This window comes from Colletotrichum orchidophilum, assembly GCF_001831195.1.
Source record: "Colletotrichum orchidophilum strain IMI 309357 chromosome Unknown Scaffold_71.1, whole genome shotgun sequence".
Lineage (NCBI taxonomy): Eukaryota > Fungi > Ascomycota > Sordariomycetes > Glomerellales > Glomerellaceae > Colletotrichum > Colletotrichum orchidophilum.
The window spans coordinates 187,833-215,706 of NW_019173027.1; the positions used below are offsets into that span (position 1 = coordinate 187,833).

General features: G+C 56.8%; 1 protein-coding gene across 1 annotated transcript in view; it reads right to left on the reverse strand.

Annotated features, from left to right (window-relative positions):
• CORC01_08412 (uncharacterized protein) overlaps positions 1-27,859 on the reverse strand; it is a gene marked incomplete at both ends in the record, with an annotated part of 28,035 nt that extends 176 nt beyond the window's left edge. Inside the window, 6 exons of the mRNA XM_022620043.1 lie at positions 44-7,318; positions 7,374-11,219; positions 11,280-19,175; positions 19,246-22,501; positions 22,569-27,132; positions 27,391-27,859. Of these exons, the coding sequence (XP_022473500.1) occupies positions 44-7,318; positions 7,374-11,219; positions 11,280-19,175; positions 19,246-22,501; positions 22,569-27,132; positions 27,391-27,859 (27,306 nt within the window). The remainder of the gene's footprint in view (positions 1-43; positions 7,319-7,373; positions 11,220-11,279; positions 19,176-19,245; positions 22,502-22,568; positions 27,133-27,390) is intronic.
• Positions 27,860-27,874: the final 15 nt, after the last annotated feature.

Below are 27,874 nucleotides of genomic sequence, written 5' to 3' on the forward strand. Positions count from 1 at the left end.
TTAGCATTCGTTTCCTACTATTGTCATCAGAAGAGTGACGTACCTCCATAGGGTCCTGAGACCAAACCACCTCACAAGAAAGATTAGGCTCGGCCGTCGAACCGACCGACCCAACATCCTCGTGAGCAGAAGAACCATGCCTCCTAAAATTCACCAGCGTGTTAAACAACGGCGGCGCTCGACCGAGTGCCCGGCCGATTTGCACGGGCGAGACGAGCCCGTGGGCCATGCTCGCCAGGTAATCCGCGTGCACGTCTCGCAGTAGGTCCGCCGACACCGTAGAAGGCGCGGAGTCCAGCCTGGTCCGGCAGGGGAGCATATTCAGCAGCGGACCGGCCATGTGCTCTGCGCCCGCGACGGGCACGTGGCGTCCCGCGGTGACGTAGCCAAAGACCACGTCGTCGGTGCCGGTGTATTGGTGGAGAGTGAGCGCCCAGGCGGAGCGGAAGACGGAGGCGAGGGTGACTTTGGTTGTCTTGGCGAGCAACTCGAGGTCTTTTATTTGCGTGATTGGGATGGAGACGGTCTGTGGTTTGCCTGAGCGAGGAGCACACTTTGCGCTGGAGAAGGGCGACGACGCGTCTGGGTTGGGGGCGTCGGCGAGGTAGTTTCGCCAGTATTTGAGGGAGTGGGTTAGGGGGCTGTGTTGGACGTGGGAGATGAAGTCCTTGTAGAGGGGGGGTTCCGTCTGGAGCTGCAGGCCGTGGTATGTGCTCGAGAGGTCAGAGATGATGGTCGCTATGGTCTGCGCGTCCATGATGGTGTGGTTGATCTGAAGAGAGGCCAAGGACTTGTTGTCATCGGTGGCGCAGAGCGTCAACTTGTGCGAGGGCCGGAGGCCGCGCGCGTCGACCCGCGGGAGGGATCGCAGCAGTGCTTCGGGGTCCTCGCCGGGAGGGATGGTGATGGTGGACGCGGTGGCGGGCATCGTCTTGAGGACGAGCTGGGTGAAGAGGTTGCCGCGGGAGGAGTCCTTGAAGAATACTGTGCGGAGGATGCGGTGGCGGGCAATGACTTGCTGCCAGGCGAGCGCTATCTTGGCGGTGTCGATGGGGGCACCCTCGGAATCGGCGATTTGGAAGATGAAGTGGGCGTTGTAGTATCCCCTTTGCTTTTCCTCTGACAGGAGCATGTCTTGTTGGAGGGGGGAGCAGGGGTAGATATACTCTACTGAATCATGGCTGGGATGATTAGAGCCGGTAGAATGGGAGAATGTCTGTACCGCGTTGTGACTGTCGAGAACGGGGTAGCCTTGGCTCAAGTTCACCTGCGGCTGCAGACTCTCGAGATGGCCGACGAGTTGTAAAAGAGCTCCTTCGGTGGCAGACACCCAGGCCTTAAACTCCTCGGTGCGCGACATATTGTCCGGGAACGCAAAGTCAAGCTGGGCACCGCCGTCTTCGTTCAAAGCCGCAGAGATGTTGATGAGACCCGGTCGGCGAGCACCCTCGGCGAGACTAACCATGGAGAGTTGCGTGTCTGGAACCCTTTGCAGGATCTTGTGGGCTTGTCCTCGGCCGTTTCTCAGCCTGAGATCACTGCCCGTGAATGTGATTTCAAACGGCAAACGGCTCGCGAATCCCCGGTTCACCGTGCGAGTCATCTGTTCTAGGCGTGCTTGTCTGGCACAGGCGAGCGCGTCATTCGCATCGGATGCGCCAGAGAGGGCGATGTCGAGGTTGCACCAGTCGGTGAAGTAGCCGACCGTGTTGGAGAAGTCTTGCAAAACGTCCGCATCGTTCCGAGCGTCGATGTAGAGCCATAGAGAAGGGGGAGCGCGGTCGGTAAAGGTCGTATGGAAGGCGTAGGTGATTGCTGTCAGGAAGACAATCGTCGGATCGATTCCCGTGACCTTTTCGCTGATGGATCGGAGCACCTCCACATAGCTCGCGCTCACAGAGAAGCCGGTGTGAAGTTGAGGGTCGAAGACGTCCTGGTTCTCGTTGACGCCCCAGTAAGCCAGGTCACCGGTCGGTCTGACATCCTGGAGATCCTGCTGCTCAAACGACAGGGACCGGCACCAGTGCTCATAGGGCAGAGGAGCGTCCTGGTTTCTCAGTTTTCTGAACTGCAAGAAGTATTCAATGTCGTCCAGGACGATTGTCCACGAAGATGAGTCCATGACGAGGAAGTGGGCAGTCATGAAGATGTAGCGACCGTCGTTCTCAATATCGATGAGGTCTGCGGCGAACAGCGGGCCGAGAGAAGAACTCAAGAACGAGCGAGTGGTCGTGATGATTGCTTCCATCTCCGAGGTCGATGAGATGGAGTGGACGCTGTAGCGGTAGGAGCCTTCGACATTGGTGGTGACGCGCTGCGTTCGCGGGTCGCTCTCGTGGTCGAAGCGGGCGCGCAGCATGGGCTGCTGACGAACGATTGCGTCCAGGGCGTCGCGGAGATCGCTCTCGACGACGTTGACGCCCAGCCGGAGCACGTTCTCGTTGAAGCGGATATCATCCTTGGGCGTGCTGCGGAAGAAGAGCTCCTGTGTCGGTGAGAGCAGGAAAGACGCGTCGGGACGCTCTTTTACGTCGACCATGCCGTCCTGGGGCAGCACCGTGGTCATGCTCAGAGCCATTTCGGACAGGTCCTTTGCGAGCAGGATGTCTTCCACTCTGAGAATGAATCCGCGACCCCGGGCGTTGGAGACGGTCTGCATTGCCGTTATGGAATCGCCGCCGGAAGCCAAGAAGGACCGGCTCATATCGATTAGGTCGGCTGACGTGTTGAGAACTTTCTGGAGGATATCTCGGAGGACGATTTCCATTGAAGTAACGGGCGGGCGGAATTCGCAGATATCGTCGACTGCAAGATCCATCATTTCGCGGTATGTTACCTCATCCACCTCTTCGATGAATTGGTTGATGCGCTTGCGGTCGACCTTCATGGATGTTGTCTTTGGCAAATGGTTCACAACCATCCAAGCCTCTGGAATCATGTACGAAGGCAAGCTATCCGATGCCCGCTTCCGTAGCCGCGAGACCAACGCCCTGGCAGCTTCCAAGTCTTGAGTCATCTTCATCGCGTCTGTCCCCGTGTTGGCAGCCCCCGCCGATGAAGAGCACACGACAGCCACGAGCGATTTCTTGCAAAGACCAGTCTTGGGGATGACGACAGCGGCATGATCAATGTCAGACTCGTTGAGCAGGACGGAGACGATCTCGTCAATCTCCACACGCTGACCCCTGATTTTGACCTGGTTGTCCTTGCGACCAACATACTCAAACACTCCGTCCGTGTTCTGAACAACAACATCGCCAGTCTTGTACATGCGGCGAATCGAGCCATTCTCGGACTGTGCCCAGGCGGGGTTCTCGATAAACGCCGCGGCGGTCTTTTCAGGGTCGTTGAGGTATCCCCTGCCGACCTGGGGACCCTCGACGAGGAGTTCGCCCTCGCAACCGATCGGTACCAACTTATTGTGGTCGTGTACCTCAACCACCCAAAGCCGACTCCCCAAGGGACGACCGATGGTGCTGGGAGCGTCGCTGCCGCCAAAGGGCCCGTTGCTAGCGCAGTAGATTGAACACTCGGCGGGACCGTAGCAGTTGTGCACATCGACCTCGGCGTGCCACGTCTCAATGTTGGACTTTGTCATGGCCTCGCCCGCGAGCGCGAGGGTTCGCAGCGTGGGCACGTCGCCCGGAGCGAGCATCGAGGCGACGGTCGGCGTGAGGCCGGCAAAGTTGGCGCGGAGGGCGTTAATGGCGCCGGGGAGGTTGTTGACCCTGTCCGAGTCGGAGAGGACGCAGACGCAGCCGCCGCGGGCGAGGGTCGTGAAGACGTCTTGGACGCTGATGTCGAAGGTATAAGCGGAGAATTGGAGGACGCGGGAAGATGGGCCAATGTTTAAGGCTTGGCCGTGGGCGGCGGAGCTTGTGCTGATGGAGCGGTGGGAGAGGACGATGCCCTTTGGTTTTCCGGTCGAGCCGGAGGTGAATACCACGAAGGCTGGGTCTTCTGGGTTCACAGGGCTGAGGGTTGGCATTGGCTGGGTTGACAGGTCGTTGGAGAGAAGTTCTGGCGTGATGATCATGTCGTCTTCGAAAATCCCGCGGAAGATGTCTTCTTCTCCCGCGGAAGTAAGGACCATTGTTGCCTTGACTTCTCCGATAATGGTCTGTAGACGAGCAATCGGGTGAGCCGGGTCGAGTGCCACGCAAGCGGCGCCGGCCTTTAGAATTGCCATGGTGGCCACGGGCATCCACGCCGACTTGCGGAAGCAGAAGGGAACAAACTGGCCACTCTTGACGCCCCTGAGCTGCAGCTGGTGTGCGAGGACGCTGGAGAGGTGATCCAGCTCGGCGTACGTAAAGTCCCTGTCGAAACCATTGACGGCCGGAGCATGAGGCCGGATCTTTGCCTGCGCAGAGAAAGTCTCGTGAAGGCAGCGGTCGACGGCCGCGGGCATGGGGCCGTTCCAGCGGACCAGCTGATCCACCTCGCTGGGTGTGATGATGGAGATGTCGTCGATGAGTAGGCTCGTTAGTGCCTGCAGCTGCAGCTGGTTGATGACTTGGTCGACCTGCTCCATGAACCGCTGAACCTGTACGCGGCTCAGCATGGCCGAGTCGTACTGGGCGTGCATGACCATCCCCTCGCTACCGAGCTTGCATTCGATTGTCAACCCGTAGGTCTGGAACTCCTTGGAGTCGGTCTGCACGCTCATCGTTCCCATCAGGCTGCCGCCCGAGACTCGCTCCTCCTGATTCACGGGTTGGATGACGAGCAGGGTCTGGAAGTCGCATGCTGCTCGAGCGTTAGGGCTCAGGCGGCGGATACGCTGGAGACCGAGCTGCTCGTAGGGAATCATGTCAGTTGCTTGGCTCTGGACTGATTGGAGGAAGGCGGAAATGGTGGTGCTTTGCTCCCAAGAAGCCTTGAATGGCGTAGTGGTAATTGTCGGGCCGGGAAGATTGAGTATGCCCGGGATCGGAGCGTTGCGGCCGGTCAGCGTGATGCCAAAGGCTGTCTCACGGGAATTTGTATGCCGAGCGATGACGATGCCCAATGCTGCGCGGACGAATGTCGAGTCGGTGATGTTACTCTGCAAGCGATTGCTCTGGAAGTCAATGTGGCGGTCGACGATGTCGTCTGCTCGGGGGCTATAAGCAGCGTTGGGAATCGCAGGGAACGAGGGACCGACGAATCCATCAAGTGTCGATGCCCAGAACGTCTCTGATGCCTTCATATCGGTGGTTGTGAGGTACCTGATGAAGCGATTGAAAGGCGTCGTCGCCGGAGTTTCCAGACCCTCGTACTGCGCTTCGACGTTTGCCAGGATGAGGGGCAGACACCATCCGTCGTAGAGGGCATGATGAATGTTCCAAATGAGGGAGTTATGTCCATCAGGATGGCACAAGACCGTAAGGCGAGAGAGCGTGTCCCCGTACCGGACAGTTCGCTGACGATCCTTGTTGACGAACTCGGAAACATCTTCATCCGTTACCACGGTCCAGTGAAACTCATCAGTAATGACGGCCTGCAAGACCCCTTGGTCTTCAGTCTGGAAAATTCTCGTCCTCAAAATCGGCATCCGGTCGTGAGTCGCTCTCCACGCCGTCTCAAGGCGCTGGAGATCAATGTTGTCGGGCAAATCGAAGCTGTTGTGGAGGACATAGGATCCCGGAGTCTTGATCGAAAGGGCCATGAGTCCCTCTTGCAGAGCAGTGCATGGGTAGATGTCCTCAACGCGATATTCCTCGACGCCACATGCATCTGCTGCGTGCTTGACGACAGCTTCGGATCCGTCAGTGAGCGAGAACGTCTCGACGTGAGAGGAGAGTGATGTCAGATCCCCGTCAACCCGTCCCACGTGAAGCGCTAGATCGCTGAGAACTGGGTGTTGGAAGATGGTGGACACATCCAGCGAAAGGTCTTCTTGTCTAGCCAGCGACGACAGCTCGATGGCCAAAATGGAATCGCCCCCAAGCCTAAAGAAACTGTCGTCGGCACCTATGCTAGCCACGTTAGTCTTGAGGACGACGGCCCATAGACGAGCGAGCGCCGCTTCCATGGGTGTCGATGTCGCGAGCTTGGCCGATTCATCCCCGAGAGAGTAGAAGAGGAATTGTTCTTCCGTAAAGTCAGCGACCAAGCGGCGCAAGCTCAATCGATCCGTCTTGCCGGCTGTCGTGAAGGGTATCCTGTTGATTGGAATAAGTAGCGTCGGAACCATGTAGGAGGGAAGCACCTCTGCCAGAGCAGCCTGGAGCCTCTTCAGTTCCGACTGAGACTCTTCCGATGGTGGCGTCAAGGTGGACTCGGAATGAGGAAGATCCTGGTCAAACACCAGGAAGAGCGCGACACTGGGCGCGGTGGGGCGGTTGGGATGCTTGACGACGTCGGCGACCACGTTGACGCCTCCGGCGAGAGAAGTGGCCTGGTGCTCGATCTCGCCCAGCTCGATGCGCTGGCCGCGCACCTTGACTTGCGTGTCCTTGCGTCCCAGATACTGCAGTTTGCCGTCGGCGGTATACCGGACAAGATCACCAGTCTTGTACATGCGCGGCGACAACTCGCCGGGGAAAGAAGCCAGCCACGTCGGGCTGTCGACAAAGACCTCGGCCGTCTTTTCCGGGTTCCTCAAGTAACCGCTCGAGAGCGTAGGACCCTGGACCAGGAGCTCGCCGATCGCCCCGATGGGCATGAGCTGGTTGTGGTCCGCCGGGTCGGCGACCCAGAGACGCTCGCTGACGGAAACCCCAAGACTCGTCGGGTCAGTCTTTGGCGTGAGCTCTTCCACGCAGCAGAAGATGCAGGTCTCGGTTGGCCCGTATCCTCCAAAGAGGGAGACGTGGTCTGTCCACGTGCTCAGCGCCTCTTGCGTGACGGCCTCGCCGCCCAAGACCAGGGTCTCCAGCGTTGGCACGTCCTCGGGCTTGAGGAGCCTGACGAAGGACGGGGTGAAGAAGGCCCAGTTGGCGCGCAGGTCGGTCATTGTTTGTGCGAGGTTGCCCATCCTAGCCTTTTCGGAGGGTATGCAGATGCAGCCGCCATAGTAGAGCGCGCCAAAGATCTCCATGATGCATGCGTCAAAGGTGTAGGAGGCGAACTGAATGGTGCGGGTTTGGCGCGACATCTTCATGGCTTTGCCGTTAGTTGAGAGAGATGAGAGGAGGGCGCCGTGTTCCATGATGACGCCCTTGGGTTTGCCAGTCGATCCGGATGTGAAGAGTATGTATGCCTTGGCCGAAGGTGGTGTGTCCGGCGCGATAGAGTCTGTGAGACCGGCAGAAGTCATCGCGTCGATGGTTGCGTGGTTCACAGTCAGGAAATTCAAGTTTGAAGCGTCCTCAAACTCCCATTTGGAAAGCAGCTATCAAACAGCGTTAGTATAGTCAAGAACTTCATATAACCAGAGTGTGACTTACATCATCAGCCGTCAGAACCAACCGAGCGTCGACTTGCCCAATAATCTCGAGAAGACGAGCCCGCGGATGAGCAGCATCAAGAGGAACAAAGGCAGCACCAGCCTTCAGGATACCTAGCATGGAAACGATGGCCCAAGCAGACTTCTCAAAGCACACGGGGACAATGGTGTCGGAACCAACGCCCAGATGGCGAAGCTGCGTAGCCAGGATGGAGGAGTAGCGATGGAGCTCCTCGTAGGTGAAGTCGCCATCCCACGAGCTGATCGCCGGGGCCGAGGGGGCGAAGATGGCCTGCTGCTGGAAAGCGTCCTGCATGGAGCGGGGGATGCTCGGCCAAGCTTCCGGCTCGGGATGCCAGGATGCCAGCGCAGTACGATCTTCCGGGCTCAGGAGATCAATCTGCTTGATAGGCTGGGCCGAGTCAGATTGCACCAGTTGATTGAGGACGTGTCCAAACTGCTGAAGCATCCTCTGCATCTGATCGGGCTTGATGACCTCGGGGTCGAATCGTGCTTCAGCGGTGACGCCGTCGTTGGTGACGCGGAACTCGATTGTCAGGGCAAAGGTCTCAAAGTTGGAGTTGTCGGCCTCCACGGGCTCCAGCAACTCCTCGAACTCCTTTTCGACCTCGTGGTCAAATTGGATGACGAGAAGTGTCTGGAAGTCGCAGCTCGAAGTCCCGTCGGGCCCCAGCTTCTTGATGTTCTGGATGCCAAAGTGGATGTGCTGCGACATGTCGTCCGAGTGCTTCTGAATGGCGCCCAAATATTCGCTAATCGTCGACCCCGAATCCATCTTCACCCGGAAAGGGACTGTCGTTATAGTAGGTCCAATGATCGCGGATATTCCATCGACCGGGGCGTCTCTACCGGACAAAGTCACGCCAAAGACTGCCTCTTCCGAGTAAGTGTACTTGGAAACGACCATGGCCCATGCAGCACGGATGGATGAGGACATGGTGACGCCAGGGCTCTTTGCGTCTGCTCCAGAAACGACCGTTGTGTGATGAGCTGTCGAGCTTGCAGTCGGTTGATAGGTCGACGACGGGAGTTGAGGGAAAGTTGGGCAAGAAACACCCGCGACGGCAGCCTCCCAAAAGATCTTTGACGCGTCAGCTGCAGTGGTATTTTGATGTAGGTAGTGGATGAAGGACTTGAAGGGAGTCTGCATCGCGAGGGGTTTGCCGTGGTATGCGGCGCTGACTTGGGCAAAGAGAAGCACCATTGACCAACCGTCATACAGCGCGTGATGCACGCTCATGACGAAGTAACGATCGATCGGTGACTGCTCGATGAGAGCAAACCGGCAGAGGCTTCCGCCGTACTCTGGAGGGCTGGCGCTGTCGGCATTGAGATGGCTCGAGAGATCAGTGCCGCGAGTCCAGCTGGCCCCGCTGGTGGTCACCACTTGATACGTCTTGGAGCCCGACAGAATCATCCGCGTTCTCAGGACATCCGTGGCGGCGGTGACGGTTTTCCAGGCGTCGACCAGTCTTTCCGAGTCCACTGAGGCCGGGACCCTGAAGACCATCTGGAGGAAGTACGCTCCCGATTGCCTCGCGGATAAAGCCATCATGCCCTCTTGCAGTGGCGTAGCCGGGAAGATGTCTTCAATGATGTCTGCCTCGATTCTGCATTTCGAGACGGCATCCTGAACAAGGAAAGATGCATTCTCAATCAAGGAGAAGGGGATCAGCCCCTGCTGCGTAGCTTGCTGACTTCGCGTGAGAGCAACCGCCATCTCGGCCAGTGTCGGATTCTGGAAGATGTGGAAGACCTCGAGCGCGAACCCAGCTTCCCGAGCAGCACCGACGAGCTTAATAGCGTTTATGGAATCGCCGCCAAGTCGGAAGAAGTTGTCGTCGGCCAAGATCCGCTCTTGGGGGATGCTAAGGGCCTCTGTCCAGAGAGGACGTAGCAGCAGCTCCGTCTCGGTCAGAGGTCTCTGTTGGACGACGCCGCCGTTGCGCAAGGCGAGCAGGAGATGATCCTCAGACATTGGAATTTCGCGAAGACGCTTACGATCTGTCTTGCCGGAGACCGTCATGGGGAAGCGATGAACAGGCACGAAGAGCGAGGGGACCATGTACGATGGCAGGGACTGCGAGAGGTGTTGCTCAAGCTCGACTAGCTTGCCTCTCATGGTGTCTGTTACCTTGGCGATGATGCGGTCCGAAGGTGTGATTGCCATTTCGTCTTCGCTGTCCTCTTCCGCGGCCTCATCTTCGTCGGTAAGGATGAAGATTGCGAGTGCTTTGTTATTGTTGATGGGGTGAGCGACGACGTCGACGACGACGTGTGAGCTGGCGAGATGGATCTTGGCAGAGGCCTCGATTTCGCCAAGTTCCACTCTCTGTCCGCGAATCTTGACCTGAGTGCCCTTCCTACCGAGAAAAAGAGCTTCGCCGCCGGGACTGAGGCGAACCAGATCGCCAGTCTTGTAGAACCGTCGGGGATTGGCTCCGATGAACCCGAGTTGTGAAAAGTGTTTCTCGACCCAGTCTGGGTTCTCTATAAAGACCGAAGATGTCTTTTCGGGATCGCCCAGATAACCACGTGCCAGGATGGGGCCCTCGATCAGGAGCTCACCGACGGCCCCTACGGACAGAAGCTTGTTGTGGTCAACGGCGTCGACGACCCAAGCCCGAGACGCCAGGGCCTTGCCAATGTTTGCGGGGTGTGCCGGTCCCGTGGCGGGAACCGAGCTCGTCATGCAAGTGATGGTTGCCTCGGTAGGTCCGTACACCTGGATGAGCTGTCTATCGCCTTGTCTCCAAGCCTCGAAGACATCGGATGGCATACTTTCGCCGCCAACAATCACGGACTTTAATGTTGGCACGGCGTCGGGGTTGATGGTGCGCAGGAAAGACGGCGTCAGGGATGTCCAGGTAATCTCCATGTCGTTGATGGTGTTCGTGATGTCTCCCATTCGTGCGGACTCGGCAGGGGTGCAGACGCAGCCGCCACAGAGTAAGGTTGAGAAGATCTCGACCAGACTGGGATCGAACGTGTAAGAAGTGAACTGGAGCGTACGTGTGTCGCGGTTCATTTGCAGGACGCGGCCTTGCTCGAGGATGCTGGTTGTGAAGGAGGCGTTTTCAATGATGACGCCCTTTGGCGTTCCTGTTGATCCCGAGGTGAAGAGAATGTACGCAGCGTTGCGAAGTTTCGAACGGTTGTCGCTGGGTCTCGCGAGCTCCTGGGTATTCGAAGGAATAGGCAAATCCGAGAACGTCCTAGATTCGACAACGATGGCGCGGACATCTGCGAACCCATCCCAGAGGATACCATGGGTGGCAGAAGTCAACACACAGCGGCCGCCAACTTGGCTGAGGATCTCCTCATGTCTCGCCCGCGGATGGGAGGGATCGATGGGAGTCCAGGCGGCCCCGGCTTTCATGACAGCCAACATTGAAACAATCGCCCATATTGACTTCTCGAAACAGATTGGGACGATATCTTCAGGCCCGATGCCGGCCAGTTGCAGCTGTGCCGCCAACTGACTTGACTTGCGATCGAGCTCTTCATAAGAGATTGATCCATCCCAAGAGTCAATGGCGATCTTGCTGGGCTGTCGGGATGCCTCGAGGGTAAAGAGCTCGTGGACGCACGCCGAGCTGGCGATTGGCTCCGGCGCGAGAGCGGAACAAATGGTGTCGATGTCGCGGCGACTCAGGGGATCGAGGGATGCGACGGATCCTGAGGGGTAAGCCACGATCTCGGAAACAATTTGCGCGAAGCAGGACGCGATGTGTGCTCCGTTGCTTTCCGAGACCTGCGCGGTCCAGAAAGAGAGAGCTGCGCCCACGGTGTCGTTGTTGGCAGCCACGTTGACGATCAGATCGTACTGTTAGATAGGTCAGTCATTTGTATCAGCAGTACGATGGAACTGGGGGGCGTGATTTACCTCTGTCGAGTCCTGTCCGTTGAGGTGCTCAAAGTTCAGACTTGAAGACCCCTCATCCGACGCAGACGGGAGTCTCTGGAGCGAGATGCCCGTGTTGAACAGAGACTGCCCAGCCATACCTAGAGCGTGCTGCACATGCGCGAGCGAGCAGTACTGGTGATCCAAGTTCTGTAGGAAACTTTGCTGGGCTTCCTGAAGCAGCCCGAGCAAGGGACTCTCGCTCTGAACGCGGAAGCGACACACCATCATGTTGGCAAAGAGACCGACGGCGTCTTCAATCCCCTCCACGGGAGTCTCGCGGCCCGAGGTGAGGTAACCGAAGAGGACGTCGTCGGTGCCGGTGTACGTGCGGAGGAGCAGGGCCCATGCGACCTGGAAGAAGTTGGAGATTGTGATTTCGTTGGCGGCGCAGAAGTCGATGATGGACTTTGCGGGGATGGTGAAGTCGACTTCGAGGGTGACGAGGTTGTTCTCGGACGCGCTGATGTCTGCCAGGTTGGGCAGACTGCACGGCTCGGCACCTGATAGATATTGCTTCCAGTGCGATATGGACTCTTCCATGGGCCGTCTTTGAATGTAGTCAATGTACTCTCTGTACATGGGGCGTGTGCCTTCGATTAGAGTACCATCGTAGCCTTTGACAAAGTCACCAAGCAAGGGACCGAGGGAGCCTCCATCGATAAGACTATGGTCGATGTCGAGTCGAACGAATGTCTGATGGTCTTTCGTGGTGCAAATCGTCAACTGGTGCAGGGCATCGACGGCCTCGCAGTTTTCCTCCTTGCAGCAGTCCAGCGCTTCGACGTTGTCGGCAGCGAATCTTCGCACGACGGACGGAGAAATGTTTCTGAGGACGACCTGGTCGGTGAGTCGCTTGGTGCTGGCGGACTTGACAAAGACGGTTCGGAGCGTGGGGTGACGCTCGACGACCTGTCTCCAGGCAGCTTCCAGACGGTCAACATCAACAATGCCGTTGTTCCGCGACGTTGTGACCTTCCACGAGAAGTGGCACTTGTAGTTTGAGGCATTCTTGGCTTGGCTCATGATGATGCCGTGCTGCATCGGCGACAGGGGGTACGCGTCTTCAATGTCGGTAAACGATCCAACGAGTGGCACGACGTCCTGGTTGAAAGTCTGGAGTTCCTCTGGCGTCAGGGCGAGAAGCGGAACATCAGTTCGCGTGAACTGAGGCTCCATCCTCGCAAGATTGTGAATGGAATCGCGGAGCACGCCCTCGCACTCCTTGACCCATGCCTGAATCTTGTCGAGATGCCGCATGTTGCGGTTGAAGATAAAGGTTATCCTGGCCTGACCGTTCTCGATGCTGGCGCCGATTTCAAAGAGCGAGATGCGCTTGATCAGCGCGCCAATCTCGGCAACATCGTTGTCGTCGTCCCAGGCTTCGCGGTGGAGCAGGGTGTCTTGTCGCTCGAGCTGCTGGTACAACCCCGAGTAGTTGAACATCATCTCGACGCGGTCGTGCTGGCCGAATGATTGACGTCCTTGGTCGTTGAGGAAGCGCGATGCGAAGTAAGGCCAGCCGTTCTGTGGTATAGAATGGCGGACGTCCTTGACGAGTTGGACAGTGTCTACCACGTCATCCGTAGTCACGTCGGCGTGGATGGGATGCATCGTCGTGAACCAGCCGACGGTCTCGGTGATGTCGATTGCAGAATCCCAGGGCTCTCTTCCGTGGCCCTCGTTGAAAATAGCCGGGGTATGGCGGTCGTTGAAGATACGCCGGAAAGAGTGCATGATTGAAGAGAGGAAGATGTCGATCGGCTCCGTGCGAAGAGCGTCATGGCAAGGACCCAGCAGAGCCGAAGTCGTGGCGGCATCCAGCATGAAGCCCATGCTAGTCACGTCGCCGTAGGAGTTCGGCTTGTCTTCCATATCCCAGTAGGCATAATCCATCTGGGGAACGACGAAAGGCAGTGCCTTTTGGGGCAACATGTCATCAGACTCGCGGGCAAAGCTGGCTTGGAGATTTGTCCAGGTTCGGAACGATATGGACTTGGCCGATGTGATGGAGTCCCCTGAAAGCAACTGTTCCAGATGTCCGAGGACAACTCTCCAAGAAACGAGGTCGATGACCAGGTGATGTGCCACGAGGAAGATGTAGTCGTTGTCCTCGGTGTGGAACACATCCGCCGCGAAAACAGGACCGACAACTGACAGCGTCGTGGCTGTCTCGCGAGCAATGGCTGCCATCTCGTCCTTTGACGACACCTCATGAGTTTGGAAGCGGTAGGAAGACGGAACTTCAGTCTCAACACGTTGAGTCCAAGTCTCGTCCTCCTGTTGCTGGAATCGTGAGCGGAGCATGGCGTGACGAGACACGATGGCATCGACGGCTCCTCGCAACTCCCCATGCGCAGTCCTATTTGCGAGTCGTAACAGGAAGCTCTGGTTGAAACGATCAGATCCCTGAGACGCAAGATGTGAAAAGTACAGCGATTGAATCGGCGACAAGGCGAATGGCTCAGCCGCGTCCTCGTCCATTGCAACGGCGAGAGGCGCAATTGTAGCCACCTTGGCGCCGGCTGCGAGCTGGCTCAAAGACCGGCTGCGGAGGACGTTCTGCATGTTGACTGAGACGCCTTCCGACCTGCACCTTGTGACGACCTGCATTGCCGTGATCGAATCGCCGCCAAGACTCAAGAAGGAGTTTTGCGTGCCGACGATCTCGATCGGCAGGTTCAGGACTTGGGCCCAGACCTGCTGCAGTGTGACTTCAACCGCGTTCTTGGCCAAAATGTCGTCCTTTCCGATACCGGCTTGCTTGAGGATGTTCGTGTAGGTCTCCATGTCCAGTCCCTCGATCCATTGAGTGACGATGCGACGATCAATCTTCATCGACGGCGTGAGGGGGACGTCTGCCACCACAGCCCAGATCTCGGGAATCATGTACGAAGGTAACTGCTCCGAGATGTGTTTCTGCATCGATGCAATGTCCTGATCGGAGATGGAACCGTCCGCCATACTGGCAAGCTGGATCGCCTCTGGAGAGTTGCTTGCCGAAGCGACGAGAGAGACGGATATCACAGCAACCAGCTTCCCCTTGCATTGCCCTGACTTGGGCAAGAGGATCATGCTGTGCCGTGAACCAGCACATGTCGACAAGACATGCTCAATCTCCCCCAGCTCAACCCGCTGCCCACGAACCTTGACCTGCCGGTCTTTTCGTCCGATGAAACAGATGGAACCATCGGGGTTGTGGCGGACGAGATCACCAGTTTTATAGATTCGCGTGTTCTCGCCGTCGTAAAGCCCGCTTAACCACGTCGGAGAGTCGATAAAGGCCTCGCTCGTCTTTTCCGGATCATCGAGATAGCCGCGGGCGACAATGGGGCCCTGGATCACGAGCTCACCGATCGCTCCTATGGCCGCTAACACGTCGTGGTTATGCGGGTCGGTGATCCAGAGACGGCACGCCACTGGATAGCCGATATTCGACGCCCTGTTAAACGCCGTCGCCGAACCGGGGTCGATGGTGATGGCGGCGCTGATGACGGTGCACTCGGCCGGACCGTAGACTTGGATCATCTCGAGGCAGGGCGCCCAGGTCTCCACGCAGTCATCGGTGCAGGACTCGCCTCCCACGATGAGCGTCTTGAGGTGCGGCACGTCGCTTGGTCGGATCGTCTTGAGGAACGAGGGCGTGAAGGCGGCCCAGTTGACTCGCATCTGTTCCATGATTGTCACGATGTCCCCGGTACGAGCGCCATCGCTCGGCACACATACGCAGCCTCCGTAGGTCAGCGTGGCGAAAATCTCCATGATACAGGCGTCAAAGGCGTAGGAGGAGAATTGCAGCGCGCGCGTGTCGGGGCCGAACTTGAGGATGGATCCGTGGCCGCAGGCGCCGGCGCTGGCCATCGAGTGCTCGATGACGACGCCCTTGGGTCTACCGGTGCTGCCAGACGTGAAGATGAGGTAGGCGGTGTTGCTGGGACCAGTGGCATCGATGGCGGCAGCGCTGTCAGAAAAGACATCTGCGTCGGTTGATTCTGTCGTTGCCTCCTGGTCGACGGCCAAGACGTGAACGTTCGTGAAGGATTCCCACTTGTCAACGTGCCCCGCAGAAGAAAGGACAATGATTGCGCCCGTCTGGCCGATGATGTCTGACTTGCGGCTCAGAGGGCAGTTGACGTCCAAGGGAACGAAGGCTCCGCCGGCCTTCAGAACGGCGACCATGGCGACAATGGCCCAGGATGACTTCTCGAATGCCAGGGGAACAAGAACTTGAGGACCAACACCCATCGATTTAAGCTTTCTTGATAAAATCGTGGCAGCTTCGTCGAGCTCCTGGTAGGTAAAGTCAACATCCCAACCGCGGATGGCCGGTCGAAGAGGTTGCTTCCTCGCCATATCTTCAAACAAGTGGTGAAGGCACGTCCCGGGACTGTTCATAGGGGCAAGGTCATTCCATTCCATGAGCTTCTTGATCGATGGAGCACTCAGTGACTGAAGGCTGGCCACCTTTTGCGCAGAGTCGTCAGTCGAGAACTGCCCCAGGATGTGTTCCACCTGGTCGAGGAGGCCCTGTAGCTGCGTCTCTGTGATCAGGCTGTCGTCGTACTTCGCCTTCATCACAGCCGAATCGGAGCCGAGCTTGCATTCCAGCATGAGACTGTACGCTCCGAGGTTCTCAGAGGTGTCCTCTCTGACTTGGTGCAGCGTCATGACCCCGGTGGCTGCCAGAGCGGCCTGCTCGGTGGGTTGAATCGCGACGAGGGTCTGGAACGCACAGGAGGCGGCGGCTTCGGGGCCCAGACGAGCAATATTCTGCAAACCGAACTGCTCGTGGGGGCCTGTCGCTGTTCCCTGTTCCTGGACGGCGGCAAGGAAGTTGGTGATGCTCTGTCCCTGGTCAATCTTGATTCTCACGGGCACAGTAGTAATCGTTGGTCCCAGGACAAGTGAAACGTCGCCGGCTGCCGAGTTTCTTCCCGCCAAGACTTCGCCAAAGATTGCTTCTTCTTCGCCAGTGAACTTGGCTATTGAGACGGCCAAAGCTGATCTCAGAAGGTTCGCAACAGTCACGTCTTTGTTGGCCAAGCCTGCGAGGGAGACCGTTTTGGAAATGGCTTTGTCGGGCTTTGGTTGATAACTCGCGCTCGAAAGCTGAGGGAATGGGGAGCACGAGGTGCCCTTGAGCTGAGAGATCCAGAAGTCCCTCGAAAGTGAGGCTTCAGACTGCTTCAGATCGGCAATGAAGTCCTTGAAAGGCGTCATCGCCGGCAGGGAGGCTTGCCCAGCATAGATGGACTCGACGGCCTCGAGGACCAACTCCAGACTCCATGCATCATACAAAGAGTGGTGGATGGTGAGAACAAAATAGTTCTGCCCCGATGAATCACTCTGAACAAGGCCGAGTCGGCACAAGGAATCGCCAAATGCCATGGGCAGGTGCTCGTCGGCATCCAAGTACTCGTCGAGGTCGGTGCTGGTTTTCCAGCAGAGACCATCCTCCAATACAACCTGGACTGTGCCAAGAAGATCGAGGTTGACGATGCGGGTGCGGAGGATGGAGGTCGACTGAACAAAGGTCTCCCAGGCCTGGCGGAAGCGGTCCAGGTCGATGGATTGATCAAGCTGATAGACTTGCCTGCTGACATATGCTCCAGGCTCTTTGGTAGAGAGCAGCATCAATCCTTCCTGAAGTGCTGTGCACGGGTAAGCGTCTTCGATGTTCTGAGAGGGAATGTTGAGAAGCTCCGAGATTTCCTTGCGGACGGTGTCACACCCATGGTCGATGAGCGAGAAGGGCGCCGAACCGGTGCGCAGTCGATCTTTCTCGGCCTGCTTCTCAGCTGATTCCTCGCTCAGGGCGTAAGCCTGTTTCGCCATGTCGGCTAGTATCGGTGCGTTGAAGATCATGGGGAAGTTCAGGAAGACGCCAGCCTTCCGAGCAGAGGCCACAAGTTTTATCGCCAGAATGGAATCGCCTCCAAGACGGAAGAAGCTGTCGTCGCAGCCGATGGATGAGGGAGGACATCCAAGCAATTCAGCCCACAGCTTCTGCAACGTCTGCTCCATCGCCGTCGACGGGCTGCGCTTATTCTGGGTGGCGAGAGTGAACAGGAGGATCTGCTCCTCGGTGATGTCGTGCGCCCAGCCCCGAAGCTTTCGCTTGTCAGTCTTGCCGGCGATGCTGAGTGGAATTTCCTGGGTTGGGATGTAGATGGACGGGACCATGTAGCCGGGTAGCCGGGCTCTCAAGCCCTCGTCGAGGTGTCTGAGCCTTTGCTCAAGGGTTTTGCTGAGGCTCGTCGGGATATTCTGCCCGTTGTCGAGGGAGCAGTCTGCGGTGACGAACAATGCCAGGACTTGAGTGTCGCCCCTGGCTCCGAGCTTCACCGCGTCTGCGACAACCAAGCCTTCTCCCCATAATGACTTTGCGTGGGACTCGATCTCGCCAAGCTCAAGGCGCTGGCCTCGGACCTTGACTTGAGCATCTTTGCGGCCGAGATAGTTCAGACTGCCATCGAGGTTGTACCGAACGAGGTCGCCAGTCTTGTAGAACCGTCGCTCCCACGCAGGGGAAGATGGCTTCAAATCCGACCAGGCACAAGACTCGATAAAGGCGCTGGCCGTCTTCTCGGCGTCTCCGAGATACTCCCTTGCCAAGATGGGACCTTGTACGAGCAATTCTCCGATGGAGCCGACCGGCATAAGACGATGGTGGTCCTCGGGGTCGACGACCCAGGTCCTGGCTGTGACGCCCTTTCCGATACAAGCCGGGTTGGTAGTCGGAGAGTCGAAGCAGTTGATCACGCAGATGATACACGTCTCTGTCGGCCCGTAGCCGTTCATATGCTGCTCCAACACGGGCTGCCAGATCTGCAAGCCCTGGCGATCCGGCGCCTCGCCTCCGACCACGATGGTCGTGAGACTCGGGATCTGGCTCGGCTCGAGCAGCCGCAGGAATGAGGGTGTCAGGAACGTCCAGTTCGGCTGCAGGGCCTGCACCACGTTGACGATGTCGTCCAGGCGAGACGAGTCGCTTGGGACGCAGACGCAGCCGCCGTGGAAGAGCGGGCCGAAGATCTCGATGATGCATGCGTCAAAGGTGTATGATGCAAACTGGAGGGACCGGGTCTCGGGGGACATGCCATATACGCGGCCTTGGCCGTACAAACTGGCGACGAGGGATCCGTGCTCGATTACTACGCCTTTGGGTACGCCGGTGCTGCCCGAGGTAAAGAGTGCGTAGGCGGCGCTGGTTGAGGATGGTTTTGGGGTTAAGCTGTCAGGAGATGATTGAAGCCGCGCGATGGAGTTGGGACCGATTGGTACAGCTGTGAGACCGTCTCTTGGGGACCACGTCGTAGTCTCTGTTTCTGAAAGAAGAATAACGGTCCCTTTGATCTGTCCCAGAATCTGCTCCTTTCTTGCAAGTGGATCAGAGGGAGGGAGAGGAACGAAAGCTGCTCCGGCTTTCAGGACAGCCATCATACCAACAATAGCCCAGATGGACTTTTCCGAACTGATGGGGACGAAGGTATTGGGCTCCAGTCCTATGCTGATGAGGTGATGCGCTAGAGTGTCCGAAAGCTGCCTCAACTCGCCGTAGGTGAGTTCCCCATCCATGCTACACAAGGCTGGTCGTTGGGGATTCGATGCAGCGTGGGCCTCGAAGATGTCTTGTATAGAATCCTCAAAGCTGTCGGGAGTCCAGTTGTTCCAGTCCTTGATGGTGCTGAGGCTACTTTGGCTTAGCAAGTTGATGTCGCCGACCTTTTGGCCAGGCGCCCGGACAACTTCAGCCAAGATGTGCGCAAAGGTGGCTGCGACATGGGTTGCAAATCCGTCAGACATGAAGTTTGACCAGTATCCCAGGGAAACCTCGAAGCCGTCCTGGGAGTGACCGACGTTGACTGTGATGTCAAACTGTTGAAAGATATTGGGTTAGCAAGCGTTCATGTTGGTAGCAAGTGATCGTGAAGTTTCCATCTCATACCTCTGAAACATCCTTTCCACCAAGATTGACAATCCTAATGCTGCCATTGTCCTCGGTGGATTCAGTCTTGTCCAGCCTCTGGAATGACATGACGGTGTTGAACAACGATCCTTCGGACAGATCCAACGAGTGCTGGATTTCCGCCATGGAGCAAACTTGATGAGGTAAACTATGCAAAAGATCATCCTGAACTTTGCCCAAGATGCTGTCGACCGTGGCCTCCTTGGAGACGACCAGCTTGCAAATGAGCATATTCATGAACGGCCCAATGGCATCCTGGATCCCAGAAATCGGCAAATCACGCCCGGAAGCGAGATATCCAAAGCAGGTAGTTTCAGAAGTGCCAAAAGTCCTCAACACAATAGCCCAGACAGCCTGGAACAGGTTGGAAGCGGTGAATCCCTCGTTGGCACAGAACTCGTTGATCAGTCGTGTCGTGTCTCCTAGCTCGACGTCAACGTAGCGCACTTCCGGCATCTCGCTTGAATCGGTGTTGTTGTCGAGAAGTGGCGGCAAGGGGCTGGGCTCGGCGTCGCGGAGGTAGTTGGTCCAGTACTCGACGCTCTCTGCCATCGGCCGCGTCGAAATGTACTCGACAAAGTCTCTATACACGGGAGGTGGGGGGTTGAGACTCGCCAGTTGACCGTTACAAGCAAGTGCAAAATCGTGCTCCAAGGACGCGGTCGAACCGCCGTCAATCAACGCGTGGCTGATGTCGAGTCTGCAAAGAGTCTGGCCGCCGGTTCTCAGAATCGACAAGCAGTACCGGGGTTTTCCACTGCTTTCCAGGGGCAGGTCGCTGCCCTCGGCAAAGAATTGTGACGGCGTGTTGTCTTGTGTATCGTCGAGGACATTCACCAGGCAAGGCACGGCGCGAGGCTTGAGGACGATTTGGTCGAACAGGCCGTCGTCGCGAGTGCTCTCGAGGAAAATGGTTCGAAGGATAGGATGTCGATCTGCAACCAGCTGCCAAGAGTCTACGAGCAGTTCGCAGCTGATTGAACCGACAATCTCCCAGTAGAACTGGACATCGTAGCTTCCAGCCTGCTTGACCTGACTGACGAGAAGGCCCTGTTGCATCGGAGAGCAGGGATACATGTCCTCGACATCTTGTTGACACAAGTCCAAGCTAGGTAGCTTACGGGAGAGCAACTCGTCGAGAATGGTGGGTGACAGCGATAGCAGAGGGAAGTCGGACACTGTGTACCTCTGCTCCATGTTCGTCAGACGCGATGCAGTCTCTGTGAGTGTGTCTCGGAACTTGCGACACCAGTCGCTCACCAAGTTAGCGTTCTTGATGTTCCTGTTGTAGACAATGGAAAAGCTCGCAACGCCATGGTGAACCTCGGCATTGACCTCGAACACCGCGAAGCGCCGAGTAGAGGTCGAGATGTCGTTCAGCGTGGCTCCTGTAAAATGGCTGGTGTCAAGCTGCAGCAATGCACTGTCATCCTCAAGCTGCTGGTACTGTCCGGCATAGTTGAAGATGACATCGACGGGGCCATTTTGACCGAAAGTCTCCATGCCTTGGCGGTTCAAGAATCGGCTCGCAAAGTAAGACCAGCCGTTCTTGGATACGGCGCGACGCGCATCCTTGACGGAGATGACTGTGTCGATCGAATCGCCGCAGGTAGCTTGGAGAGGGTACATCGTGGTGAACCAACCGACAGTGGAAGAGTTGTCGACCGCCTCATCCCAAGTCTCGCGACCGTGTCCTTCGAGGAAGACTGTCGGCGCTCTCTGCGTCGAGAATGCTTGGGTGAAGGATTGCATCAGAGCAGCAACGGCGAGATCGACAAAGTCGGTGTGGAGGGACTGGTGAGCGCCGCTGACGACTTTGCTGGTCGTTGCGCTGTTGAGGGCGAAATCGACGGTCAAGGTGTCGGCGTAAGTGTTTGATTTGTTCTCGAGGCCCCAATATTCCACGTCGAAGTTGTCTGTTGCGAGGCAGCCAACGGAAGACGGTGAGAGCTCCTCCTGCGCGTGCTTTGCTTGCAACTGACACCATTGCTGGAACGGGGTCGCTGTGAGTTTAGTCGCGTCGCCGTTGATGAGAAGAGTCTGCAGATTGTCGAGGAGGATTCTCCAGGACACGAGGTCGACGACCAAGTGACTTGCAGTGAGGAACAAATACTGTCGGCTGTCATCGATGTCGAAAGCGTCAACTATGAGCAGTGGACCTTGCTCGGGATCGATCTCTTGCTGACTAGTCGCCGAGATACCATCCATCGCGGCCTCCTCATCGACTGTGAAATGCCGAATTTTATACGAGTTATCAATGTCGTTTGTGATCCTCTGAGACCATCGTCCCTCGGGTCCATAGGAGAAGCGTGCGCGCAACATTGAGTGCTGGCGAACCAATGCTGCAACTGCGGCGGCCAACACCGAGCCATCGAGCGGACTTGACACTTTGACTGCCATACTTTGGTTGAACCAGGAACCCTCGACGAAGGCTTGATCAAAGTACAGCTGTTGAATAGGCGACAGGTCAAAGGCCTTGTCCGTCTCGTCGACATACGTCGATGGCTGTCTTTCATGGCCCGCAATCTCCCGGGCACACTGAGCGAGCTGAATCAGGGACTTGCTTCGAATGATATCCTGGATCGTGAGAGAGAGACCTTCCGTCCTGGAAGCCGACTTGACCTGCATAGCAGTGATGGAGTCCCCACCCATTGACACAAATGACCAGGACATTATTGTCTTCTCAATCCCAAGGCCCAGGACCCGGCTGACGATAAGCTGAATGGCCTTCTCAGCTTTGGTGGTCGCTTGGCTACCCTCGTTGGAACCGGATGTAGCGTTCATGATTGTGCTGTACACCTCGTCGTCGAGATCAACAAGCCACTGGTCCAGGCACTTGCGGTCAATCTTCTCGGACTTGTTCATCGGCATCGCAGTGACAACCGCCCAGGCAGTGGGTATCATGAAGACTGGTAGGGCGTTGGACAGCCTCTGATGGGTATCCGAGATGATCTTGGCGATGGCATTTCTCGAAAGCTGCGTTGTTAGCGTCGGTGGGCCTTCTAATGGCCCTCCTGAGGTGTCGCCTTCTTTGGCGGTGATGATGGCTGTGAGTCGGTCTTGGAGCTTGCCTGACTTTGGCACGGTCACGAAGACGTGCTGAAGATCGGGACAAGATGCCAGTGTCTGTTCGATCTCGCCCAGCTCGAGTCGTTGGCCGCGGATCTTGATCTGGGTGTCCTTTCGACCGACGAAGTTGAGCGATCCATCGGAGTTGTAGCGAACGAGATCGCCTCTAAAATATCATGGTTAGAATGAAATTGTTGTTTGAATAGAAATACCCATGCAAAATGACAACTCACGTCTTGTACATGCGGCAGACATCCGTCTCTTGGTCCATGGCAAACCATCGCGGGCGCTCCACGAATGCCAGCGCCGTCTTCTCCGGATCGTTCAAGTAGCCACGCGCCAAAGTCGGTCCTTCAATAGCCAGTTCGCCGATGGAACCGATGGGTGCAAGCCGGGTATGATCCGACGCATCCACGACCCAGCAGCGATTGCCGGTAGGAAGCCCAATGTTCTTCGGGTCCGTGTCCGCAGTGACGTGAGAGTTGACCACAGAAACGACGGCACACTCGCAGGGCCCGTACCCGTTGACCAAGTCGACCGCGGCACCCCACCGCTCAATGTCCTTGCGAGACATGGCCTCGCCGGCAAGGACCAAGGTCCTGAGCTGAGGCACCTGCTGCGGGGTGATCTGGTTGATGAAGGACGGGGTCAGCACGGCCCAGTTGACGTCCATCCTGTTCATTGCGCTGACGATGTCGCCCACGCGCTCTTCCTCGCTCAAGACGCAGACGCAGGCGCCGTGGATGAGGGTGGTGAGGATTTCAACGAGGGAAGCATCGAAAGCGTACGAAGAAAACTGGAGTACGCGCGAAGACGAGGTCGTCAGCTGGGCCTTTCCGTGGGCCAGCGAGCTGGAGCAGAACGCCCTGTGCTCTAGGATGGTTCCCTTTGGTTTTCCGGTGGAACCAGAGGTGAAGATGAGGTAGGCTGCGTTGTTAGGGGTTGCTTTGGGCAGAGGCGAGGTATTGTCGGACAATGGGGGCAATGCCTCGATGAAATCTCTGCTTATCGGGACTGTGACTCTGTCAGTAGTATCTAGCAAGTTTTCTAGGGAGGGGGATGTTAGTATGACCTTCGCATTCGTGTCTCGTACAATACCGTTGAGTCTGTCGATGGGGTGGGAGTGATCCAAGGCGACAAAAGCTGCCCCGGCTTTCAGAATGGCTATCATTGACACGATGGTCCAGGCGGACTTCTCGAAGCACAGTGGCACTATATCTTCGCTCAACACGCCCAGAGACGCAAGGTGGATGCTCAGGTCAGTGGAGAGGGTGTCAAGTTCTGCGTAGGTGAGGCTATCGTCCCACGAACAGATTGCCTGCCTGTCCGGCTGCTGCTTAGCCTGAAGACTGATGAGCTCATGTATACAGGCTTCGACAGCACGCGGTACTTTGGCGTTCCATTGTAGTAGCTGCGTTGTGTCGCGGGGGCTCATGAAGTAAATGTCTCCCAGCCTGCGTTCCGAGCTGCTGGTGATCTGGTCGATGACGTGTTCGAACTGGTGCAGGACGCGCGACATGTAGTCGGCTGTGAGACACGTGGGGTTGTATCGCGCAATGATCTTGACCTGCTCGCTTCCCATGCTGCACTCGACAAGGAGGGGGTACGTGTGGCCGTTCATGCCGCCCTTGTTAGTCAACTGAATGTCCAAGCCGGTCGATGAGGCGGTCTCCTCCGACTGGGGCTGGATGACGAGGACGTTCTGGAAGCCGCAGCCGGACTTGGCATCGCTGTTGATGGCGCTGATGTTCTGCAGACCGAAATGCTCAAAGGGAATCATCTCGGTCGAGGTAGATTGCAGCGTCTCCAAGAAGTTGGACACGCTTTGATCCTTGTCGATGCGGATTCTGATCGGCACAGTAGTGATTGTCGGTCCGATCATTGTGTCGATTCCTTCGAGTGACGCGTTGCGACCGGTGACAGTCGCTCCAAAGGTGAAGTCGTTTTGATCGGAGTTCTTCCCGACGACCAGCGCCCAGGCAGCCCGAAGAATGGTGGATGGAGTGATGCCGGTTGCCTCCGGAGAGAAGCGAACAAGATCGGTCACGACGCTCTCAACGGTGGAATCCTGAGACTCGTCTTGCGTACTTGGCTTGGGGAAGTAACCCGGTCTCGAGTCCTCCAACTGTTGGCTCCAGAACTGGCTTGCGATACCCTCGTCGAGGTCCTGGAGGTGGCGGATGAAAGCTTTGAAGGGCGTCGATGGGGGGATGGGCGTGCCGTCATACAGGGCCGCGAGCTTTTCGACGAGCATAGGGATGCACCAGCCATCAAAGACGCAGTGATGTGCTGTCCAGACGAAATACCTCTCCCTACCGTTCCCGACGATTGCATGACGACTCATTAGGTCTCCGTAGATCATGTTGGCGGGTTTGGTCTCGGCAAGGTAGACGTCGAGACTGAGCTCGCTATCCTCCCAGGAGGCAACACCATCAACAACGACCTGTAAAGATCCCATTGCATCGTTGTGTACAATCATGGTTCGGAGAATCTGAGTAGTCCGGACTGTCTCTACCCATGCGTTCTTAAAACGATTGATGTCGACGTCCGGGCCGAGCTGGAAAACGTTCCTCGCCACGTAAGAACCAGGCTCCTTGTCCGACAAGACCATCAGGCCCTCTTGGAGAGGCGTACATGGGAAGATGTCCATGATTGACTCGACTTCCACAGAGCACTGCAGAGCAGCGTCTTGTAGGACTGAGTTCTTGTGGTGTTTGTTGATCAAGGAAAAGGGTTCAACCAGAGCTGAGGTAGTCTCGTCTTCGGTCTCGTCCACAGGAGTCATCAGAGCCGCCATCTGGGCAAGGGTCGGCCCGCGGAAGATGTCAGCAACACTGAGAGAGAACTTATCTTTTCTCAACGAGATTGAAAGTTTCATCGCAGTTAAAGAATCTCCACCAAGCCTGAAGAAGTTTTCCTCGGGACGAACCGCTTTCCCCTGCGACAGAGACAGGACTTGTTTCCAATGCTCGTAGACCTTGAGCTGTGGTTGAGACATTGAATCGTTCGTTCCAGCAGAGGCAGGGTCGATGAGGAAGTAACTATCGATTTGCGATCTTGATAGTCCGGCGATGTGAGTGCGGATGGATCTCTTGTCTAATTTGCCAGCTATGGTGACTGGCAAATTTTTCACCGGGATGTACATTGATGGGATCATGTATCCTGGCAAGTGACTTGAGAGCTTCTCTTCCAGAGCCAAAAGATGAGGTCGAAGATCGTCCAAAATGGGAAGGAAAAGCGCATCAGAAGAGTCGTCTGCCGTTTCATTGTTCTCCTGCTCGACGCAAACAAAGGCAACCACTGTCTTTCGGGCATCAGAGCCAGATAGTTGGACCAAGTCAACAGCAACTTGGCTGGCCTTGCTCAGATTCGCCCGGACGTGGAATTCAATGTCGGATAATTCGACTCGCTGACCATTAATCTTGACCTGGGCGTCTTTTCGACCCAAGTAGATCAAGGTGCCATCCTCATTATACCGAACCAGATCGCCAGACTTGTACATGCGCCGCCGCCAGCCAGGCCCATCAGATGCCCAGCGTGGATTGTAGATGAATCCAGCCTGCGTCTTCTCCGGATCGTTCAGATAGCCACGTGCCATGAGCGGAGTTTCGATGAGCAGCTCGCCCACGGCTCCGATGGGCTTGAGGCGATCGTGATCGTTTGGGTCGACAACCCAGCAAATGGTTTCGAGACCCAGCCCGATGTTGGCTGGCTCGTCGTCCACGCACATGGGCCCGTAGGCAGTGCACAACGAACACTCCGCGGGTCCGTAACCGTTGTACAGGTTGAGAACGCCGGACCACGTCGTCAGAGCCTCCTTTGTGATTGCTTCACCGGCCAACACCAAAGTCTTCAGGCCAGGCACTGCTGCAGGGTCCAGGAGACCGGCGACGGTGGTTGTCAAATTTGCATAGTTGACGCCCATGTCGGTAATAAATCCGGAAAGATTACTCATGCGCTCGTGATCTGACGGGATACATACGCACCCTCCGGCCATCAGATTGGTGCACATGTCTGCGAGGGCGACGTCAAAGGTGTACGAGGCAAACTGTAGGACACGATCGCCGGGGCCCATGTTGAAGGTCACCGCTTGGGTGGCAGATGCTGTACAAACTGCACTGTGCTCAAGAACGATGCCCTTTGGCTTTCCTGTTGTACCGGAGGTGAAGATGACCAGAGCGGCATGGTGGGGAGCGACGGCCGTCTGTGGTGGTGATGTCTTCTTCGGTAGCGTATCCATCAGATCCTGATCGATAACGAGAGTGTGGCTGTCCAAGGTTGAGATTCGGGTCGCACTTGAAGGCGATGCCAAAATAATGCTTGCTTGACATGATGCGATGATATCATGAAGTCTCTGGTCGGGATGACCGACATCCATCGGTACAAAAGCGCCGCCAGCCTTCAAGATGGCCCACCATGACACCAAGGCCCAGACGCTTTTTTCAAAGAGAACGGGAACAAGAATATCTGGCCGGACACCAAGATCGACGAGGTGATGTGCCAGGCTGTTGGCCAAGTTTTCGAGTTCGCGGTAGGTGAGGTCGCCTTGCCGCGTAGCCACGGCGATGGCGTCGGGCTGTGAGGCGACGCGGGCTTCAAAGACTTTGTGGACACAAGTTTGGAGTGCTTGAGGATCTGCGCAGTTCCAGCGCTTGATCTCGTCTAGGTGAGAACGGGGGATGACTTCCAGCAACGCGATTGGCGTCGTGGATCGAGATGAGATGAAATTCATCATGTGGTTGAAAGTTGCAGCCACGTGGCCGGCCTCCCAGTCGGACACAAAGGACGTCGTGTATTCTATACATGCGTTGATCAAGTGCCTCCCAATTCTTACGTGAATAGTGCAAGCAATCTAGCGCTATTGTAAGAAAGATGTCCCGTCTTGAGATTCGCAGCATTTCGAATGACCCCCGGGGGGGGGCTTGGTGTTCGCCTAGCGAACATTAACAAAATTGCGTACCTGAATTTTGTCATTCTTCAATGACGGAAGGCTCGGAGTGGATGATTCGCAATCATCGTCATTCCATAATGCCAATCTGGTGTTATATAAGGAACCGTTCGTTCCAGATGCGGCACCCAAGGCGTCGCCGATATTCGCCGTCTTGAACATGACGCTGCTAGACTGGTCTGCGTCAATGCTGCTGACGACTTGTCCGCAGGTCATTTCGTTTCCGAACTGGAAACGGGCAAGAGATGCCAGGGGATCACAGACAGTCGTCTGCTCCCCGGAACCCTTCTCAGTTCCTAGCGAGCCTTCGACGACCTCGAAGAGCACGCCGTCAGCGTTGGTGTAGGCCTGGAGGACCATGGCCCAGGCAGCCTTCAAGGCAGCGGCCAAGGACACGTCGGTGTCGTTGCAGAACCGCCGAAGTCTGGCTAGACCACCGTCATGGACGGGTATGTTCATGGTGCGATGCTGGGTGCCGACGGATCGGCCACCACCAGCAAGGTTGAGAGTGCAAGGTTCGAGGCCGGCGACGTAGGTCTGCCAAAAGGCGGCCATCTGGGCACGAGTGGAGTTCATCTTGTCGGTTGGGTG